The sequence below is a fragment of the Scyliorhinus canicula genome, chromosome 2, assembly GCF_902713615.1.
Source record: "Scyliorhinus canicula chromosome 2, sScyCan1.1, whole genome shotgun sequence".
Classification (NCBI taxonomy): domain Eukaryota; kingdom Metazoa; phylum Chordata; class Chondrichthyes; order Carcharhiniformes; family Scyliorhinidae; genus Scyliorhinus; species Scyliorhinus canicula.
Genome location: NC_052147.1, coordinates 195,708,948 through 195,732,340, shown reverse-complemented (window position 1 = coordinate 195,732,340; position 23,393 = coordinate 195,708,948). Strand labels below are relative to the sequence as shown.

The following is a 23,393-nucleotide window of genomic DNA, read 5'->3' as shown; positions in this document are numbered from 1 at the left end:
CATAAAAAGTGACAGGACCGCTTGGAGGAGCTGGACGTTCGCACGAGGCGAAAGAATCTGAGGATCCTGGGCCTGGCGGTGGGGCTGGAGGGGTCGGATCTCCCGGCGTATGTGACCACGATGTTGAGCTCGTTGATGGGAGCGGGGTCCTTCCAATTGCCCCTGGAGCTCGAGGGAGCGCACAGAGTGATGGCCAGGAGGCCCAAGGCAGGTGAGCCCCCGAGGGCGGTGCTGGTGCGGTTCCACCGATTCAGTGACCGGGAGTGTGTGCTGCGCTGGGCCAAGAAAGAGAGGAGCAGTAAATGGGAGAATTTGGTAGTGAGGATCTACCAGGACTGGAGTGCGGAGGTGGCTAAGCGGCGGGCCGGGTTCAACCGGACGAAGGCGGTGCTTCATGCTAAGCAGGTCAGGTTTGGAATGCTGCAGCCTGCGCGCCTGTGGGTGACATACAAGGACCGGCACCATTACTTCGAGTCCCCGGAGGAGGCGTGGACCTTTGTACAGGCGGAGAAGCTGGACTCGAACTAGGGCGTGGGAACATACTTTGGCCGGCGTTGTTTCCGCTGTGGCTGTTTTGTTCCAACTGTTTCAACTTTTTCAACTTCGACATGTGTGTTATGTATGCTGGTTTTCTGTTTGCTCTGGTTACAGGTGGGTTTGTTTGTTGGGCATGGTTGTGGGGTAGGTGGGGAGTGTTGGGGGTTTGTGTTCTATATGTTCTCTTCTGTACGGGGCTGGGGATTGACGGGAAACTGGATTTTGGGGAACTGCGTCAGAAGGGTGGGGTGTGGCAGTGTGAAAGCGCGGGCTTTCCTCTGGTTTCCCGCGCTGCGGGGCAGGGGAGGTGGAGCTTGCGGTGGGGGCGGGGCCTCTACGGGTCTTTTTTCCCGCGCTGCAGCAATGCCAAGGAGGTGTGGCAAGAGGGGGATGACCCCAAGTCGGGAGGGGATAGGTTTTGGCGGGAGCTGCCGGGGTCAGCAGAAGTCAGCTGACTCACGGAAGTACTATGGAGGGTGCGTCGCGGCTAGGAGGGGTCCTAGCCTGGGGAGGGGGAGGGGGGTGGGGGGGGATACCGGGTTGCTGCTGGAACGACTAGGAAGGAGCCAATGGGGGCCGGGGGGGAAGAGGAGAGGCGCTATCGCCATGGGGAACGGGTCGAGCGGGGTGTGCTGGCCTGGGACGAACATCTGCCAAGCTATGGCTAGTCGGCGGGGAGGGGGGCGGGTTTCCCTCTGATCCGGCTGATTACCTGGAACGTGAGGGGACTGAACGGGCCGGTTAAGTGAACCAGGGTGTTCTCCCATCTAAGGGGGCTGAAGGCGGACGTGGCTATGCTCCAGGAGACCCACCTGAAGGTGGCGGACCAGGTCCGTCTGAGGAAGGGGTGGGTGGGGCAGGTTTATCATTCAGGATTGGACGCAAAGAACCGGGGGGTGGCGATTCTAGTGGGGAAGAGGGTGGCGTTTGAGGCGGCTGAGGTGGTGTCGGACAAGGAGGGCAGATATATCATGGTGAGGGGTAGGCTGCAGGGAGAGAAGGTGGTGCTGGTGAACGTATATGCCCCGAATTGGGATGATGCTGGCTTCATGAGGCGATTGTTGGGCCGCATCCCGGACCCGGAGGCAGGGGGCCTGAGCATGGGGGGAGATTTTAACACAGTGCTGGATCCCACACTGGACCAGTCCAGTTCAAGGACGGGTAGGAGACCGGCGGCGGCCAAAGTGCTGAGGGGATACATAGACCAGATGGGAGGGGTGGATCCCTGGAGGTTTGGGAGACCGAGAGCGCGGGAGTATTCCTTTTTCTCTCACGTCCAGAGGGTTTATTCCCGGATAGACTTTTTTGTCCTGAGCAGGGGATTGATCCCGAGGGTGCAGGATGCCGAGTATTCGGCCATAGCGATTTCGGACCATGCCCCGCACTGGGTGGATCTGGAGATGGGGGAGGCACGGGACCATTGCCCGCTCTGGCGCCTGGATGTGGGGATGCTGGCGGAGGAGGAGGTGTGTAAGAGGGTTCGGAGAAGCATTGAGGGGTATCTGGATACCAATGATACGGGGGAGGTCCAGGTGGGGATGGTCTGGGAGGCTCTGAAAGCAGTGATCTGGGGGGAGTTGATCTCCATCCGGGCCCACAGGGAAAGGAGGGAGAGGAAGAGACTGGTGGGTGGGCTTCTGGAGGTGGACAGGAGATATGCGGAGGCACCGGAGGAAGGGTTGCTGGGAGAACGGTGCAGGTTGCAGGCCAATTTTGACTTGTTGACCACCAGAAAGGCGGAGACACACTGGAGGAGGGCGCAGGGCGCGGTATATGAGTATGGAGAGAAGGCGAACAGGATGTTGGCGCATCAGCTCCGTAGGCGAGATGCGGCTAGGGAAATTGGGGGAGTGAAGGATGGGGGTGGGAATGTAGTGTAGAAGGGGACAGAAGTAAACGGGGTCTTTAGGGACTTTTACGAGGGATTGTACCAGTTGGAACCTCCGAGGGGGAGAGGGGATGGAGAGCTTCATGAACAGGCTATGTTTCCCAAGGGTTCAAGAGAGGCTGGTAGAGGGGCTGGGGGCGCCGATAGAGTTGGAGGAGCTAGTCAGGGGGATCGGGCAAATGCAGTCAGGTAAGGCCCCGGGGCCGGACGGGTTCCCGGCAGAATTTTACAAAAAATATGCGGACCTGGTGGATCCCCTGCTGGTGCGAACTTTCAATGAGGCGTGGGAGGGGGAGGCTTTGCCCCCGACGATGTCGCGGGCACTGATCTCTTTGATCCTAAAACGGGATAAGGACCCCTTGCAGTGCGGACCATATAGGCCTATCTCGCTCCTTAACATAGACGCTAAGTTGCTGGCGAAGATCCTGGCTACCAGGATAGAGGATCGTGTGCCAGAGGTAATTCATGAAGATCAGACAGGATTTGTCAAGGGGCGGCAGCTCAACACGAATGTGCGGAGACTGCTCAATGTTATCATGATGCCGGCAGTGGAGGGGGAGGCGGAGATAGTGGGGGCACTGGACGCAGAGAAAGCGTTTGATAGAGTTGAGTGGGGGTACCGGTGGGAGGTGCTGGAGAGGTTTGGATTTGGGTGAGGCTGCTTTACGCGGCGCCGATGGCGAGTGTAGTCACAAATGGAAGGAGATCGGAGTATTTTAGGCTTTATCGTGGGACCAGGCAGGGGTGTCCCCTGTCCCCCCTGCTCTTTGCACTGGCGATTGAACCGCTGGCCATGGCGTTGAGGGAGTCAGGGAAGTGGAGGGGTCTGGTGCGGGGTGGGGAGGAGCACCGGGTATCGCTGTATGCGGACGACCTGCTGTTATATGTGGCGGACCCAGAGGGGGGAATGCCGGGGGTGATGGAGCTGTTAGCGGAATTTGGGGGCTTCTCGGGCTATAAGCTGAACTTAGGAAAGAGCGAGGTATTTGTAGTGCACCCGGGAGATCAGGAGGAGGGAATTGGGAGGCTCCCCTTCAGGAGGGCAGTGAAGAGTTTCAGGTACCTGTGGGTGCAGGTGGCCAGGAGTTGGGGGGCTCTTCATAAGCTTACCTTCACCAGACTAGTGGAACAGATGGAGGAGGAATTTAAAAGGTGGGACATGGTGCCGCTATCGCTGGCGGGCAGAGTGCAATCCGTCAAAATGACGGTTCTCCCGAGGTTCTTGTTCCTCTTCCAGTGCTTGCCCATCTTTATCCCGAGGGCCTTTTTTAAAAGGGTGACCAGCAGCATCATGGGATTTGTTTGGGTGCATGGCACCCCGAGGGTGAAGAGGGTCTTCTTGGAGCGGAGTAGAGATGGGGGGGGGGGCTGGCGTTGCCCAACCTCTCGGGGTACTACTGGGCGGCCAACGTGTCGATGGTGCGTAAGTGGGTGATGGGGGGGGGAGGGGGCAGCATGGAAACGGATGGAGAGAGCGTCCTGTGGGGATACAAGCCTGGGGGCCCTGGTAACGGCCCCGTGGCCGCTCCTTACCACGAGGTATACCACAAGTCCGGTGGTGGCGGCTACCCTCAAGATTTGGGAGCAGTGGAGGCGACATAGGGGAGAGGTGGGGGGCTCGATGGAGGCTCCGTTAAGGGGGAACCATAGGTTCGTCCCGGGGAACATGGATGGGGGATTTCGGGGATGGTATAGAGCGGGCATTAGACAGCTGAGGGACCTGTTTATCGACGGAAGGTTTGCGAGCCTGGGAGAGTTGGAGGAGAAATTTGGGCTCCCGCCGGGAAACATGTTTAGATATCTGCAGGTAAAGGCATTTGCTAGACGGCAGGTGGAGGGATTCCCTGCGCTCCCCGCGAGGGGGGTGAGTGACAGGGTGCTCTCGGGGGTCTGGGTCGGAGAAGGGAAGATATCTGATATCTACAAGGTTATGCAGGAGGCGGAGGAGGCGTCAGTAGAGGAGCTGAAAGCTAAGTGGGAGGGGGAACTGGGGGAACAGATCGAAGACGGGACATGGGCTGATGCCCTGGAGAGGGTAAATTCTTCCTCCTCGTGTGCGCGGCTTAACCTCATCCAATTCAAGGTGCTGCATAGGGCCCACATGACTGGGACGAGGATGAGTAGGTTCTTTGGGGGTGAAGATAGGTGTGTCAGGTGCTCGGGGAGTCCAGCGAACCATGCCCATATGTTCTGGGCATGCCCGGCATTGGAGGAGTTCTGGAAGGAGGTGGTGAGGACGGTGTCAAGGGTGGTGGGATCCAGGGTCAAGCCAGGATGGGGACTCGCGATCTTTGGGGTTGGGGTAGAGCCGGGAGTGCAGGAGGCGAAAGAGGCCGGTGTGCTGGCCTTTGCGTCCCTAGTAGCCCGGCGAAGGATTTTGCTACAGTGGAAGGACGCGAAGCCCCCAAGCGTGGAGATCTGGATCAATGACATGGCGGGTTTCATTAAGCTTGAGAAGGTTAAATTCGCCCTGAGAGGATCGGTGCAAGGGTTCTTTAAACGGTGGCAACCTTTTCTCGACTTTCTGGCTCAACGATAGGGTACTGGGACAGTAGCAGCAGCAACCCGGGGGGGGGGGGGGGGGGGGGGGGGGGGAGTGTGATACATGTGATGTTAGGGTATGGGGGGAATTGTGGGTGTTATGGGGCTGTTAGTTGCATATTACAGCTTTTTCCTATACTTGTTGTTATATTTTTATATTTTCTGTAAAAAATTCCAATAAAAATTATTTTTTTTAAAAAATGAATGTACTGTGTACTCAGTTATCTGGTAATATTCAATTTTTGAAGAGGGGAGTTGGGTTGGGGTCAGTCGGGTCTGTGGAGTGGGAGGTCAGACATCAGGGAATTGGATTGTTCCACAGGGCACAGGGGACGGGGGGGGGGGGGGGGGGGAATGGAGGAAGGTTTGGGTTGGGTCTGGTCCATGGTGGGGGGAGGGGGGGGGGTGTCTTGTGCAAGTGGAGAAATCCCAAGATGGGGGTGGCCAGGAATAGGGAACACCATAGGGGTGGTTAGTCAGGGGCCATGGTGGTCAGCTACGGGTTAGGGTTGTCCTGTGGGGGAGGGGTGGTGGAAGGTGACAGTGAGAGTCCCCTGTAATGAGGGAGTCCCATAGGAGTGGTCGGTCTGGGTCTCTACAATAGTTACACAGAGGTTACAAAATACGATGCTGGGGAGATCAGAAGTTACGGGCATTCAAAAACAATATATTACCTCACCACCATTAGCTGTCATTGTAATTTGCCCGCTCTGTGAGCAGGTTTCTAGGTGTCTGTATGGTTTGCTCATAACTTTTTTTTTATAAGCTTAGAATACCCAATTCATTTTTTCCAATTAAGGGGTAATTTAGTGCAGCCAATCGACCTACTCTGCACACCTTTTGGTTGTGGGGGCGAGACCCACGCAAACACGGGAAGAATGTTAAACTCCACACGGACAGTGACCCAGAGCCAGGATCGAACCTGGGACCTCGGTGCCATGAGACAGCTGTGCACCACCGTGCTGCCCTATTTGTTCATAACCTTCTGCAGTACAACAGATGAATAATTTTCTCACTCAAATTGTCTAATAAAACAGAACATAACGGTAAGAAGTCTGAACACAACACTGCAAAGCACCAAAGTGAACATGGCTTTCAAAATCACCTAAGCATGTGAATTACTCTATTAGCAATTAATTAATAGATCTAACTGAGTTATGAAAGCTGCTCTGTGCTCATAATATCTTCAAGCAACTTCAGTGCAAGCCAACCCCACCGAGAGGTGACTAAGTATAATTGGTAATTACATCTTTAAATAGTGCAATCTATTCACTGAACACATGTTTTCTGCCTGAATTAACCAGCATGCTCAACACCCTGGAGGCAGCAAATTTATATTTGGAATTAATGGGAATGCCAAATGGTTTGCGCTATTTGCTCAATGCAAAATATTAACTTAAATGTGGGCAGGTTACATTACAGAGAATGAATGCCTGAGTAGTGTCAGGGGGCAGTGCCATGGGAATGACCCCCCCCCCCCCCCACACCCTCTCTGGGTTTTATTCAGCTGAGCATCTCTGGCAGATTCTTCACACTAGGTGCATGTCAAGGGGTCATGTTGGCGTGATGGACAATCTAACGAGGGGGGGACTATCACATGTAAAGGCCTGATAATTATATTTAAATATATTCAAATTGGGATCCCGACGTTGATCCGTTACATTATTGACGGAGGGTGGGGACAATCGCAATGGAACATTCCGCCTCCCTTGAACCCTAGAATTGGTCAAATATGATTGTCTATACATGTTGTCTCATTCGGAGGATAAAATAGAATAGAATAGAATAGAACAGTACAGCACAGAACAGGCCCTTCGGCTATCGATGTTGCGCCGAGCAATGATCACCCTACTCAAACCCACGTATCCACCCTATACCCGTAATACAACAACTCCCCCCCCCTTAACCTTACTATTAGGACACTACGGGCAATTTAGCATGGCCAATCCACCTAACCCGCACATCTTTGGACTGTGGAAGGAAACCGGAGCACCCGGAGGAAACCCACGCATACACGGGGAGGACGTGCAGACTCCGCACAGACAGTGACCCAGCCGGGAATCGAACCTGAGACCCTGAAGCTGTGAAGCATTTATGCTAACCACCATGCTACCGTGCTGCCCTGAATTAACCAGCATGGAAATATAATTGGAAGAATGGTTGTTCTAATCTGTAAGTATCTCATAATCTTGAAAATTGGGCCGAGATAAGGATACATTTTTAAATTTAAAACCATGCATTGCTCCAAGCCATAGGAACTGGAGCAGAAGTAGGCAATTCAGCCCTTCGAGCCTACTCTGCCATTTAATCAGATCATGACTGATCTCTTCCTGGTCTCAAATCCACCTTCCCACCTGTTCCCCATATCCCTTTACGTCTCTCCTCATATGTCAACCCTTTCATCCCTGGAATCAATTTGGTGAACCTCCTCTGAACTGCCTCCAATGCCACCACATCCTTCCTCAAATAAGGAGACCAAAACTGGGCACAATACTCCAGATATGGTCTCACCAACACCCTATACACTTTCAACAATACTTCTCTACTTTGATACTCCAGTCCTTTTGCAATAAACGCTAAGATTCCATTTGCCTTTTGGAGTTAATGTAGCTAGGAAGTCAGAATGTTTCAGCTTCTCTAGCAACGTTATTATGCTGCTGCAAACCACAATGACACAAATTTGTTAAGTAAATAACTTATGAAAATCCACAAGATGGCAGTAGAGAAACAAAATCCTATTCTCTCTTGTTTTATTATGCAGATTGATAACATGGTTATGGCACAGGAGACCATTCAGCCGGTGATGTCTGTGGCAGCTCTCTGTTAAAGCAACTCACCTAGTCGCATAACCCATCTTTTCCCAATAGCCCTGAATGTTTTTCTCTTCAGATAACTGTACTATTAGCTTTTGAAATCCTCAATTGATTATTCTTCCACCCCCCCCCCAACACACCCCCTCCTCCCCCTAGCCTCAGGCAGTGCATTCCTAACAACTCACTACATAGAAAATGTTTTCCCTCCTTTGCCATTTCTTCTTTCGACAATCACCTTAATTTGGGTGTCCTCTGCTTTTGGATCCTTCCACAAATGGGAACAGCTTCTCCCTACCTTCTCTATCCAGTTCCCTCAATTTGTTGAACACCGCTATTAAATCACCTCTTAATATTTTCTTCTCCAAGGACAGAAGCTCCAGCTTCTCCAAACTATCAATATAACTAAAGTTCTTCATCCCTGAAATCACTCCGGCGAATCTTTTTTGCGCCGTCAAATGCTATCACATCCTTCCAAAGGTTCTGGTGCCCAGAACTGGGGGCCTCACGGTAGCATGGTGGTTAGCATCAATGCTTCACAGCTCCAGGGTCCCAGGTTCGATTCCCGGCTGGGTCACTGTCTGTGTGGAGTCTGCACATCCTCCCCGTGTGTGCGTGGGTTTCCTCCGGGTGCTCCGGTTTCCTCCCACAGTCCAAAGATGTGCGGGTTAGGTGGATTGGCCATGCTAAATTGCCCGTAGTGTAAGGTTAATGGGGGGATTGTTGGGTTATGGGTATACGGGTTACGTGGGTTTAAGTGGGGTGATCATTGTTCGGCACAGCATCGAGGGCCGAAGGGCCTGTTCTGTGCTGTACTGTTCTATGTTCTATGTTCTAGTACTCCAGTTGATGCCGAACCATTGCTTTATATGGGTTTATCATAAATCCCTTGCTTTTGTGCTCCCTGCCCTATTTCTAAAGCCGAGGAATACGGTACGCTTTATGACCGCTTTCTCAACCTGCTTTGCCATTTTCAATGATTTGCACACATATACGCCCCAGGTCCCTCTGCTCCTATGCCCACTTTAAAATTGTATTCTTTATTCTATGTTGCCTCTTCCAAAATGAATGACTTCACACATGTCTGCATTAAATTTCATCTGCCACTTGATTGTCCAATCCACCACTGCTTCCATGTTGTGTTCAAATTTATCGCTATCCTTCTCACAGTTCACAGTACTTCCAAATCTGTCCAACAGTATATTTAACCTTCTTCTGTTAATCTTGTGACATGAAACATGTATGCATAATAAACCTCCTGCTTATCCAGTTGAAGGTTAAATCTCTTTTTATGTCATCTATGCAATATATTTTTATGGAAATGCACCATTTGTTATATTTTTCATGTTTAATAATGTGCATATAATGACATTTTCTTCCACTTTCTGCACTCTGCATTAATAATGAACTATCCCAGCTCAGGTATCACAAAAGTCCAAATGTTCCTCAATTCCAGCCTCCTGCTTCGGTTGGATACTAAGATTTCCTGCACCGCAGCCATCAGCATGAACGTGTCTACCTCGGGCACCACGGTGGCGCAGTGAGGTTGGTTGAACTTGCATAGAAATGTGGAATACTCCACACTTATTTTTACCATCCTATTCCACAATTTAAGTTGAGGGCATAGTGCAATTAAAGGAGCAGGTGGAGGTCCTGGTCCACCATACCTCTATCTATAGGGGAATGTGACTAGGTGACCATACCTCTTGACCCCTTGAGGGTTCATGGATATTTATAGTATATTTCTACAGAGGTGAAAGGAGCAACTTATCGTGCCCATATTCTTTCTACCCTCCCAGAACTGCTTCATTAGTCGTGCTTAAAATGTTAATTGCATTATTGATTTATTTCCAGGACAATGAAGAAGAAAATTAAAGCTGTTACTTCATCCCTCTTTCAATCTTGAACACAGAAAAATAGATAAAGGTCAAAGATTCTCACTGCAAAACATGGCTGGGATTCTCCGAGCCCGCGCCGGGTCGGAGAATCAGCGGGGGGGGTGCGCGAGAATCCCGCCACGCCGCTCCGACGTGGGCCGTCGATTCTATGGCGACGGGAAAATCGGCACCAATCGCGCCCGCACGGTCGCCGCGGTGCTGGCTGGGGGCCATTGAAAGCGCCCCACGCGGCGATTCTCCGCACTCGACAGGCCGACTGCCTGCCGAGTCCCACCAGCGTGGTTTACATAGGAAACCACTGATGGGGGGCAGGGGACAGGGGGATGCAACTCCGGAGGGGGGGCCTCCACGGTGGCCAGGCCCGCGATCAGTGTCTACCGATCGGCAGGCGTGCTCATTCCAGGGAGGGCCTATATTCCTCTGTGCCGGGCACCTGGAGGGCTCTGCCATGTTGCGTGGGGGCCAGAGTGGAGTTGGCAACCACGCGCATGCACCGGCGCGGAGACGGCCATGGCGTGAATGCACAGACCTGCGCCGGTTGTGCAGGGCCGGCTTTCGGCACCGGAGCAATGCACAGCAGTCCGGCGCCATTCTAGCCCCAGAAGAAGAGGAGAATTACTTGGGCCTGGAGGCCCGTTGACGCTGGAACCACTCGCGCCGGTTTTGACGCCTATGTCAACACTTGGCCGCGATATCGGTGATTCCCAGAGGTTTCGACAAAATACGCTGTACAGAATAATGTGGATTTCAGTATATATATGAAGTATTTGCAATAAAATACCAACACAGATATGGCCCGAGAACTAACCTTATTTGCACTGTTAAAAAATTCATGGGCCTCTTGGAGCAATGATGCTCGTTCCTTCATAAGCAACCAGAACTCCTCGCACATCAGCTTCAGTTTCTGATTTTGAAACACCATCTGTTCTTTATTTGTAAAGTTTTCCATAAGCAGAATCTCATCAGCCTCACCTTGTAATCTTTCAGCTGCAGAGGTGATTTCCTGCAATAAAATGTTTCAGGTTCTAGTTACTTCTTTCCAGGGGAATGACTGTGCGAACAAATTTGAACAACCATAAAAGAGATTTTATATACTCTAGGGCGGATAAAAGTGGGAATATTTAGAAACAATTGTATCATGTATCATTTATTCACTGAATAACCTTATATCTCATCCTAAAGAAGGCTTGATAAAGGATTGTCTCAAAACTTCAATATTTTTCAGGTACTACTTATAACAAAGCTGTGTATAAAGTTCATTGTGGAAGATTTCAGTAAATATGTTAAGGACAACATAGAATCGTAGATTCCACAGCACGGAGACAGGCCGTTCGGCCCATACTGATCCATGCCAACTAAAAAGACCATCTAAGCTAACCTAATTTGTCTGCATTTGGCCCATATCCCTCGAAACCTTTTCTATCCATGTATCCTTCCAAATGCCCTTTAAACATTGTCAATGTCTCTGCCTCAACCACTTCCTCTGGCAGCTCGTTCCACATATCTACCACCCTCTGTGTAAAAATGTTGCTCGTCAGGTTCCCATTAACTCTTTCCCCTCTCAACTTACACCAATACCCTCTCGTTCCCAATTCTCCAACCCTGGGAAAAAGATTGGGTGCATTCACCCTATCCATGCCTCTCATGATCTTATACACCTCTATAAGATCATCCCTCAGTCTCCTATGCTCCAAAGATAAAAGTTCTAGCCTGCTGAATCTCTCCCTATAACTCAGTCCCTGGAGTCCTGGCAACATCCTTGTAAATCTCTTCTGCACTCTCTCGAGTTCAATAACATCTTTCCTGTAGCAAGGCGCCCAAAATTGAACACAACACTCCAGGGGCGGCCGCACCAACATCCTGTACAATTGCAACATAACTTCCAAACTTCTATACTCAATGCCCTGACCGATGAAGGCCAGCAGCCCAAAAGCCTTTTCACTTCCCTATCGACCTGTGACTCCACCTTCAGAGAACTGTGCACCTGAACTCCAAGATCCCTCTGTTCCAAGATACTCCCAAAGGTCCTACCATTCACCATGAAAGTCCTACCTTGATTTGACCTTCCAAAATGCAACACCTCACACTTATCCGTATTGAACTCCATTTGCGTTTCTCGGCACACTTCCCCAGCTGATCAATATCCTGCTGCAATTTTTGATAACCTTCCTCACTGTCTACAATACCACCTATTTTAGTGTCATCTTCAAACTTACTGATCATGCCTTGTACATTCGCATCCAAATTGTTGATATAGGTAACAAACAGCAATGGGCCCAGTACTGACCCCTCAGGCATACCACTAGTCACAAGCCCCCCAATCCGACAAGCATCCTTCCACCATCAAGCCAATTGTGTATCTAATTTACCAACTCTCCCTGGATTCCATGTGATCTAACCTTCCAGAGCAGCCTACCATGTAGAACTTGATCAAAAGCCTTACTGAAGTCCATATAGACTACGTCTACCACACTGCCCTCATCAACCTTCCTGGTCACTTCATCAAAGAACTCTAACAAATTTGTAAGGCATGATCTCCCATGCACAAAGCTGTGCTGACTACTCCTAATTAAACCCTGTTTTTCCAAATGCTTGCATATCTTATCTCTCAGAATCCTCTCTAGTAACTTACCCAGCACAGATGTTAAGCTTATCGGTCTATAATCCCCAGGTTTTGCTTTGCAGCCCTTTTTAAATAAGGACACAACATTTGCTAACCTCCAGTCTTCTGGTACTGTCAGGTGAGAGCACCTTTAAGAAATGAGTATTTATAAAATAGCTGTAGTGGCTGTACCTTTAAGAAATGGGTGTTTATCAGTGATGTCAGAGTGTGGGTGGAGCTGGGCTGTCTGCTTTTACTTTCGCTTTAGGTTGTCTGCTACAAGGTGTGATTTAGTTTTGTTTTAGATTTGGAGAAGCTGCAGTCACGGCAAGATGTGTATGAATCTCTGCAAGCTAAAGAATGTTCATTTGGTGATTTCAAAGTGGTAACTGTTCTCAGTAGAGAAGTTAAACCTGCTGTCCTTCTCTAAAAAGGGTTTTTTTTTGTCTTATGGATGTTGCAAGGAAAGATTAAGAGTTACTTATAGAATTCTGTATTCTTTGGGGGATTTATTGGTATTGATAGTTGTTAAGATGTTTACTGTAGGTTTACAAAGTGTTAACTGATTTCATAAACATTATTTTAATTTAAAAGTACTTTAACTCTCTGTTGAACTACACCTGTAAGGTAGGCCCGTGTGCTCCCCATACCACAATCTATTAATAGTTGTGGATCAGGTGAACTCCATGATACACTTTGGGGTTCTCTAAACCCTGGCCCATAACTGTACCTCACCTGTGGCTAACAATGATGCAAATAGCTCAGCCAGTGATCCCACAATTACTTCTTTCAGATTCCGCAATTTCTTCTCTAGAGAATCCAGAGGAGAAATTGCGGACAACATATTTTCCAGTAAATGAAAATAAATATATTTTCTCTTTGAAGAACTGCAGTTCCAGCTCTCAGTTTCAAATCTTTAAATTGTGGAGCTAGTACACAGCAATCTTAAGTGTTATGATCCTATTTTGAGATCTGCAATTTAAAGTAAGATGTAAATACACCTCTCCACGCAGCTGGCCACTCCAATATAAAAGTTGCAGAATTTCAGCCCCTAAAATGTTGTGCAGCTCCTCTCAGTTGTAAATATTTCCTGTCATAATTGGGGATGAAAAGTGGACCCCATACAATAGGGCCTTGTATACTTTTTAAAATGTAATACTGTATTGTCTCAGGAGGCTCACTCAAAACTCTATCGGCTTTGGCATCAATCCCTTTGTACGACTTGTGAATAATTTGTCTACTATGACCCTCAGGTCCATTTTCTGTTCAATAAATTTAGCAGGTTGTAACAAGGCTGGAATTTTGCAGGCCCAAATGCACAATGCTGCATTTATAGATATTGAACTATATCTTTCACACAGAGACACATTCCCCTAATTTCTTTAAATCAACCTCCAATCTATTTATTTGAACTACATTCTCAACTCTGCACATTCTTCTGTCACCTATCCATTTTTGAATAGCTCCATTAGTATCCTCATCCAAAATATTAATTGAGTCTTAAAACAACAATATACTAAATATAAGGCATGATTTATCGCACTGCGTTGTGCCCGGCACCGATCCTGTTGTGTTGGGTGCATGGCGGAAGAGGCCTGAAACGGGCTTCGTGCCTGCACCGAGCCGATCACGAGTCACCCGACATGCTACTCCCAGAAAATCATATTTAAATTAGCCATTAGGCTTATCTAAATATGTGTGGCCCCTTTGAGGCCACATTCTCCCAGCATGGACCACCACAAAGAGAGATAAGTGCATTCCAATCACTCACATGTGTGATTGCATTGCACTTACTTATCTTTGATGTGGTCACTGTTTACAAACATTGGGATTTCACCACTAATGCCGCTGAACCATGAAGGGAGATGAATGAATCATTACAATCTATTTGCATTAATTTACATGCTCCCACAGGCGTGCTGCATGGGCCTTGATTCTGGGGAACGGAGCAACTCATTTGGGTCGGCACCTGGCATTGATCCCGATTTTGTCCTGATGCCCAAATCTCCATCCAATCGGGAAATGCAAACCAGGCATTCTGGGATGGAGAATCCTGCCATAAGTGTGGGTGAATACCTATCTGGATCTACCAAAACAGCCAGAGAGAATCACCCCACCAAACTTGCCCAAAATGACATAGCCATTTTTTGGGGAATCACACCCATAGGCTTCAATGGGGCCAACAGCGAGTGTTTACACGGAGCCATTTTTCAGCTATCAAATATTGCTGGTTCCAATGCGAATCGGTTTTCTGGAACTTCTAACACCATTGTGATCCTCAATCCCAGTGAAGATCTCAGTTTTGCCACTTTAAGGAGCAGAAGATCTTAGCCAGAGTCTCATGGAGCTCCATTCATGCTTTTGTCCAATGTAAATCTGCTCCTCCACTCTCCTATGAGTTTTCAATTGGTTTCCTATCCAAAGTAATAGTTGACCAAAAAATTCAAACAATGTAATCTATTCCATAGTGTTCAATGAGGCATTTTATTGAAGGTGTTCTGAAAATCACATCATATAATATTAATTAACTCCTGTCATCCACCAATATAATCATTTCCTCTAAAAACTCAATCACGTTAGTCAGGACAAACATAAGAAGGCTAAATTTCAAGCAATCACAACTATTTATACTACACAAGAAAAGAGGGTAGAACAGTTATGAAGTTGATTCTGCTTGACCAAGGTACTATCAAGGAGAAAGCAATGCAGAACTAAGGTCTCCTCAAGCATACACCATGGTAATACAGATGCACTGCCATTTTCTGAATCTGTATTAATTGAACTTATGAGCTTAGCGGTTTGTGGTGAATATAACATGGTAAATTCACACTGTATATTGTAAGCGCAGTAGCGTTACCCGACCACTAGGGGGAGTAGCTCTGGGAATGCTCAGGAGCTTGTACAGGGCTCCACCCTTGGCTCCGCCCACGACTCCTCCCCCTAGTGCTGCTGTATAAATACCCTTGTCCAGAGTCAGCCTGCAGTTCACAGAGAGTTCATCAACAGGTAACAGGCTGGCTCTGAAGTAAGTTGATTAAAGCCTAGATTCATATCGGAAACACGTGTCTGGTGAATTGATGGTTCCATCAATTTAATCAACTTAAGAACAGTAAAGATCGATCATGGAATCGGCCCTCAAGCCTGGATGCCTGGAACTCGACCCGCAGGATGCAGAGGCTAAAGAAATCTTCTCCCACTGGATGCGGTGCTTTAAGGCCTACCCGACAGAAGCGAGCACAGCCGAAACGACAGAGGAACAGAAGCTAAGTCTACTGCACGCGAGGGTGAGCCACAGAATCTCTACGCAACTAAACTCGGCCGGTTCATATACTGCAGCGCTAGCAGTTCTCGATAAAATTTATGTAAGGCCTATTAACGAAGTTTACGCACGCCATGTGTCACGACTCGCCGCCAGCGGCCTACAGAATCACTCGCCGAATATTTAAGGGGACTCAATAATTTGTCAAATGACTGTAATTATCAAGCGGTTACCGCGGCTGAACACAGAGAACTTGCTGTACACGATGTTTTTGTAGCGGGCCTCAGGTCTAATTATGTGCACCAGCGGCTGCTGGAAAAGGGGGCCCAAGACTTAGAAAGGACTGTGGAAGCTGCGACCACGGTGGAGGTCTCCTTCCGCAGCCTTAGCTCGTTCCCCGCGGGCCCCGCGACCCAATCGTGGGCCCCCGACCAGCGACTCCCCCAGGCCTGTGCTACGCGGCCGCCCAGCCACCATGCTGCCCCAGCCAGCCACTATGCTGCTCCAGCCAGCCACTATGCTGCTCCAGCCTGCCATTTCTGCGGCCAGCACTGCCCGGCCCGCGACGTGACCTGCAGCAGCTGCGGGCGGAAAGGCCACTACGCAAGAGTGTGCCTCGCTAAAAGGGCCCCAGTTCCCAACTCCCCAGCTGCACGAAGTAATCGCTCCCCACTCCCGCAGGGCCCGAAACGCTGCGGCCTATGCCCCAACTCCGCCCCCTCCCGCCACGTGCGATCCATGGGGGCCGCCATCTTGGAAAACCTCCACCATGCGGCCGGCCATGTGCGACTCATGGGGGCCGCCATCTCGGACGCCATCTTCCTCGCCGCCCGCCATGTGCGATCCACGGACCCGACCGGCATCTCCACGTTTGGACAACTCATCGGAAGAGTACGACTATGAACTCAGAGGGCAGTCATCATGGGGCCACTCCAGCACAGCTGATCGAGCCGCTGACTACCTGCACGACTATGAACTCAGAGGGCAGTCATCACGGGGCCACTCCAGCACAGCTGATCGAGCCGCTGACTACCTGCACGACTATGAACTCAGAGGGCAGTCATCACGGGGCCACTCCAGCACAGCTGATCGAGCTGCCGACTACCCGCAACACAGCGCAGTCACTCTGGACCAATCACGCCCGAAGCATCTGCGAAATTCGATGGTAGAGGTCCAAATCAATGGGTACAAAACGCCATGCCTCTTCGACTCCGGGAGCACGGAGAGCTTCATACATCCAGACCTGGTAAGACGCTGTTCGCGCCCCATTTTCCCCGAGCGGCAAACTATCTCGCTCGCTGGATCTGGAACAAGTGGGAGCCTGAAGCGAGCGAGATAGTTTGCCGCGCGGGGAAAATGGGGAGCGAACAGTTGTATGAAGCTCTCCGTGCTCCCGGAGTCGAAGAGGCATGGCGTTTTGTACCCGTTGATTTGGACCTCTGCCATCGAATTTCGCAGATGCTTCGGGCGTGATTGGTCCAGAGTGACTGCGCTGAGTTGCGGACAGTTCGACCACCGGACAGACTGACTTTGTAAACCACCACCCCCGCCGGACTTGATTTTTTTGCAGGGGGTGAATGTGGTGAATAAAACATGGTAAATTCACACTGTATGTTGTAAGCGCAGTAGCGTTACCCGACCGGTAGGGGGAGTAGCTCTGGGAATGCTCAGGAGCTTGTACAGGGCTCCACCCTTGGCTCCGCCCACGACTCCTCCCCCTAGTGCTGCTGTATAAATACCCTTGTCCAGAGTCGGCCTGCAGTTCACAGAGAGTTCATCAACAGGTAACAGGCTGGCTCTGAAGTAAGTTGATTAAAGCCTAGATTCATATCGGAAACACGTGTCTGGTGAATTGATGGTTCCATCACGGTTGAGTTCAGTTTTAACAACACATCGGCATTTAATGCCCAAATAGATGGTGTAGCCATGGAATCCTCTTTAGGTCCAGGACTTACTATCATTTTTGTTAGATACCAAGCGATACATGTTTTAACAGCATGAGCCCTAATCTAATTTCTTGTGCATAAATCCAATACACAGATGGTATTTTCATGATCTTTAAATCTGCAGCCACATGTATGAATTTCCTTCCACACCTTAATATGTTCCATCCCAAGCTTAAATTCTCTTTTGAGATGAAGCAGTCTAATGTGGTCCCTTTTCTTGATGTGCTAATTGAGAAATCAGCTAATGGGTTTTCCATTACTATCTACATGAATAGGATGGGAATAGAAGGATACGGACCCCGGAAGTGTAGAAGATTTTAGTTTAGATGGGCAGCACGGTCGGCGCAGGCTTGGAAGGCCGAAGGGCCTGTTCCTGTGCTGTACTTTTCTTTGTTCTTTGTACCACACGCCGACCTTCACTGGTCAAGATACCCATTGGGATTCGTATACCTCCAGACCCTATGTGATGAATGTAGGAATTTCAGATATATTGTATTATAAGTATATTGTGAATTAATGGTTAAAAGCTTGGGTTCGAGTGTGTTTGACTGCTGAAAACATACAAAGGTTCTTAGGTTGAAAGGCAACAAAGCAGTCGGGAGCCAGAGTTGCAATTAACCATCGTTAAAAGCCTGGGCTCATGCAATTTTGTTTTCATTAAGGGGATTCCCTGGGGATTTAATTTTCATCATGGTGAGATGATGTCATTGCTGGGTGGAGCTAAGGCATCAGGCTTTTTGAGAAAGCATTCGCAGTTCAGTTCTGTTCTGGATGAAGCTGGGATCGCGAGTCAGGTTTTGTTCTCTACAGCTTAGTTAAAGAGGTGAACAGTCTTTAAAGCAGTGTAGACTTGTCTGAGGACAAGGGGATGCAGAAAAATGCCTGTTGAAACACCTTTTGAGGACATCCAGCCAGAGTTACTGCATGGGTCTGACCGGAGTTGGATATTTTCTGCAAAACAGTGTCAAGAGTTCTCTTTCTCAAAGAATAACTCTGTAAAGCAAGTATTCCTCTGTGCCACTGGTTTAAGGTGGATTGAGAGCTGAGGTGGGGGTTTTTTCTTGTTGTTTAAGTGGGAATAAAGATAGCAATTAAGGGTATTGCATTCACGGTATTGAGTAGTAATGTTTAAGGGGCAATTGTAAGTTATTTTCTGGGATGATGTGTTAACGATTTTAACACTGTTAGTCATAAAGTTTGTTTTAATAAACACTATTCCTATTTCTTTCTTCAATCACTCCTGGGGTGAAGTATCCTTTCCTCACAGTCTTACTAAATTAAAATAAAATATTGGTGTTTCTGTCCAGTTGGAGTCTGGGCTGGGATCATAATACCTACGAAGGTTGTCCTCATCAGCAATTTTGTAAATAGGGCCCTAGTCATTTGCTCACCTTGCAAGCTTGACACAGAAGTAGAGGGCTTCCTTCAGGATGATCCTGATCAGATCCTTTTTCATTTCTGCAAGCTTGTAAAATGGTCAAAGCTGCCACTTTCAGACCAGCCTAATTTAATTCAAATTTTGCTGCAAATGCTGCTCCTACGCACTGGCTATGTAAGCAATATTTTCCACTAACAGGATGCTACCATCAAGCCAACAAGATGTTCTGCCTACCCCACAATTGAGCAGCATCATGTCCAAATTTCAATGCCAGTGCAAAGACAGGTATGTATGCTATACATCCTAATGAGAGGCTGATTAAAGCAAACAACATAAGTACTAGCCCCATAATGTACCACATATACAGACCCTACTCAACCTGCTTGCCTATTTATGCATGCTAAAAATGACATACGTTCATATGAAGAGACCCATCCTCTGCAAACAAAAGTAATGTGTTCAAGCTTTGTACCTTTTCTGAATTACCTGCGAGTTTGGGAAGCCTATGTTCCCAGTTACTTTCTCCAAGACAATCCCATGAATTATTATTTTTTTAAAATCAGAGACAACTTTCCAACCAATCAGCACCCTTTTCTCCTGTAAGGTAAATTGTTGTGGTCATTTGAAATTTGGCATTCTTGCATTTGTCCTGATAAATGCAAGATGAAAAGCTTCAGCAGCATGCCCCTCGTTTCAGCAAATATTTAAGTTCTGTACCTCCAAACGTCTCTATGTTAAAAAGACGGGACATCTTGGGCGGGATTCTCCGACCCCACGCAGGGTCGGAGAATTGGCGGGAAGCGGCGTCATTTCCGCTCCCGCAGGTTTCGTAATTCTCCCGCCGGAAAAAAAACCGGCGTTGTGCAAATCCCGTCGGCGGCCTGTGAAAACAGCTGGCGCCGGCGGGATTTCATTTTATTTGCACTGACCTGAAATCTCCGGCCCGGATGGGCCGAAGTCCCGCCGACGTGGCCACGGGTCACGTCGGCGCAAATCAGAGTTGATTTAAAACGGCGTCAACCATTGATGATGGTTGACGCCGTTCAGTGTCGGGGGTGGGTTGAGGCATTGGGGGGGGGGGGGGTGGGTTGCGGCCATCGGGGGGTTGCGGCCATCGGGGGAGTGGGTTGCGGCCATCGGGGGAGTGGGTTGCGGCCATCGGGGGAGTGGGTTGCGGCCATCGGGGGAGTGGGTTGCGGCCATCGGGGGAGTGGGTTGCGGCCATCGGGGGAGTGGGTAGCGGCCATCGGGGGAGTGGGTTGCGGCCATCGGGGGAGTGGGTTGCGGCCATCGGGGGAATGGGTAGCGGCCATCGGGGGAGTGGGTTGCGGCCATCGGGGGAGTGGGTTGCGGCCATCAAGGGAGTGGGTTGCGGCCATCGGGGGAGTGGGTAGCGGCCATCGGGGGAGTGGGTTGCGGCCATCGGGGGAGTGGGTTGCAGCATCGGGGGAGTGGGTAGCGGCCATCGGGGGAGTGGGTTGCAGCATCGGGGGAGTGGGTAGCGGCCATTGGGGGAGTGGGTTGCAGCATCGGGGGAGTGGGTTGCGGCCATCGGGGGAGTGGGTAGCGGCCATCGGGGGAGTGGGTTGCGGCCATCGGGGGAGTGGGTAGCGGCCATCGGGGGAGTGGGTAGCGGCCATCGGGGGAGTGGGTTGCGGCCATCGGGGGAGTGGGTTGCAGCATCGGGGGAGTGGGTTGCGGCCATCGGGGGGTTGCGTTGCGGCCATCGGGGGGGTGGGTTGCGGCATCGGGGGGGTTTGGGGGCAGCGGCGGGCAGAGAGGGGGGGGCGACGGTGCGTTGGCCCCGGGCATCCGTCGCCCCCCCCTCTGTACGCCGCTGCCCCCTATCCTAACCACCCCCCCCCCTCACCACCCCTACCTCCCTCCAACGCCCCTACCCCCCTCCCCACCACCCCTACCCCCCTCCAACGCCGCCCCCCATCTCTCGCAACGCCGCAACCCCCCCCCCTCAACGCCGGGTCCCCCCCCCCTCAACGCCGGGTCCCCCCCCCCCCCCTCAACGCCGGGTCCCCCCCCCCCTCAACGCCGGGTCCCCCCCCTCAACGCCGGGTCCCCCCCACCCTCAACGCCGCAACCCACACCCCGTCCCCCTCCCTCTGAAGGCCGGTACCCACACCCCCCCTCTCTCCTCCCCCCCCCCTTCCTTCCTCCATCCCCCCCTTCCTTCCTCCGTTAGTGGGGGGGGGGGGGGGTGCGGCGTTAGTGGGGGGTGGGTGCGGCGTTGGAGTGGGGTAGGGGTGGTGAAGGGGGTAGGGGTGGTGAGGGGAGGGGGTTGGGGTAGGGGCAGCGGGGTGCAGAGGAGGGGGGCGACGGATGCCCGGGGCCAACGCACCGTCGCCCCCCCTCTGCACGCAGCTGACCCTACCCCAACCCCCTCCCTTCACCACTCCTACCCCCTTCACCACCCCTATCCCCCTCCAACGCCGCACCCCCCTCCAACGCCGCACCCCCACACCCCCACTAACGCCGCACCCCCCCCCCAACTAACAGAGGAAGGAAGGGGGGGGGAGGAGGAGAGAGGGAGGGGGGGAGGAGGAGAGAGGGAGGGGGGGAGGAGGAGAGAGGGAGGGGGGGAGGAGGAGAGAGGGAGGGGGGGGAGGAGGAGAGAGGGAGGGGGGGGAGGAGGAGAGGGGGGGGTGTGGGTACCGGCCTTCAGAGGGAGGGGGACGGGGTGTGGGTACCGGCATTGAGGGGGGGGACCCGGCATTGAGGGGGGGGGACCCGGCGTTGAGGGGAGGGGGGGACCCGGCGTTGAGGGGGGGGGGGACCCGGCATTGAGGGGGGGGGGACCCGGCGTTGAGGGGAGGGGGGGACCCGGCGTTGAGGGGAGGGGGGGACCCGGCGTTGGAGGGGGGTAGGGGTGGTGGGGGAGGGAGGTAGGGGTGGTGAGGGTGGGTTGAGGTAGGGGTGGTGAGGGGGGGTTGAGGTAGGGGTGGTGAGGGGGGGGTTGAGGTAGGGGTGGTGAGGGGGGGGTTGAGGTAGGGGTGGTGAGGGGGGGGTTGAGGTAGGGGTGGTGAGGGGGGGGTTGAGGTAGGGGTGGTGAGGGGGGGGTTGGGGTAGGGGGCAGCAGCGTACAGAGGGGGGGGGCGACGGTGCGTTGGCCCCGGGCATCCGTCGCCCCCCCTCTCTGCCCGCCGCTGCCCCCAAACCCCCCCCCAAATGCCGGAACACACCCCCCCCCCCCAAATGCCGGAACACACCACCCCCCCCCCCCCCAAATGCCGGAACACACCACCCCCCCCCCAAAGAACACACCACACCACCCCCCTCCCCCCAAATGCCGGAACACACCACCCCCCCCCCCAAATGCCGGAACACACCACCCCCCCCCCAAATGCCGGAACACACCACCCCCCCCCCCCCCAAATGCCGGAACACACCACCCCCCCCCCCCCCAAATGCCGGAACACACCACCCCCCCCCCAAATGCCGGAACACACCACCCCCCCCCCCCCCAAATGCCGGAACACACCACCCCCCCCCCCCCAAATGCCGGAACACACCACCACCACCACCCCCCAAATGCCGGAACACACCACCACCACCCCCCCCCCCCCAATGCCGGAACACACCACCACCCCCCCCCCCCCAAATGCCGGAACACACCACCACCCCCCCCCCCAAATGCCGGAACACACCCCCCCCCCCCAAATGCCGGAACACACCCCCCCCCCCCCCAAATGCCGGAACACACCACCACCACCCCCCCAAATGCCGGAACACACCACCACCCCCCCAAAAGCCGGGTCTGTCTCTCTCCTCCTTATCCTCCAAAAAACGCCGGGTCTCACCACTTCCGCAGCTGGTGAAACTGACGCGTATCGCGTCAGTCAGCTGCTAGCCCCTCCGGGAACGGAGAATAGCGGCCTTAAAGAAGGCCCCGACGCCGGAGTCATTAACACCGATTTTTCTCGCAGGCAACCCGCGTTACGAAGGGCTACGGAGAATCCCGCCCCTTGTCTCAACAGTTATGTTGAAATTCACCAACATCTTCGACAGGATAGAAAGGTCGTGCCAGATTTTCACCACACAAGCAGGAGCCAAGAGTCAGGTTTATGTCAGAAATCAACCTTCGTAGGAACGATTGAAGTTCAGATTTTCATGGGAGCGAGACCTTAATTGATATGGCGACGGGTTTTGTTAGAGTCAATGGGAGTAAAAATGAATGCGGGTTTAAGGCACCCAAAGCTGCCATCACAAAGGCTGCTGGTTGAACTGAGAGGGAGAGCTTATACTAAAGTCTGCCACTGAACCAGAGGGAACCAAGACGAGTGATGGAGCTGGCGGCTTGGCACTTTTCAGGAGAGGAGGTTTTCTCTTCCTAGAGGATGGCAGGAGGATGTCACCTCATCCTGCGCACAGTAAGAAGTCTTACAACACCAGGTTAAAGTCCAACAGGCTTGTTTCAAACACTAGCTTTCGGAGCACTGCTCCTTCCTCAGGAAAGCTAGTGTTTGAAACAAACCTGCTGGACTTTAACCTGGAGTTGTAAGACTTCTTACTGTGCTCACCC

The 23,393-nt window shown here is 51.6% G+C and overlaps 1 protein-coding gene across 2 annotated transcripts in view; it reads right to left on the bottom strand.

The window, feature by feature from the left end:
* The window catches only part of ccdc141 (coiled-coil domain containing 141), a 272,222-nt gene that overhangs the window by 152,757 nt on the left and 96,072 nt on the right, over positions 1 to 23,393 (bottom strand). For both annotated transcript variants that reach the window (XM_038789287.1, XM_038789288.1), the window contains exon 7: positions 10,483 to 10,677. In XM_038789287.1, the coding sequence (XP_038645215.1) occupies positions 10,483 to 10,677 (195 nt within the window). The remainder of the gene's footprint in view (positions 1 to 10,482; positions 10,678 to 23,393) is intronic.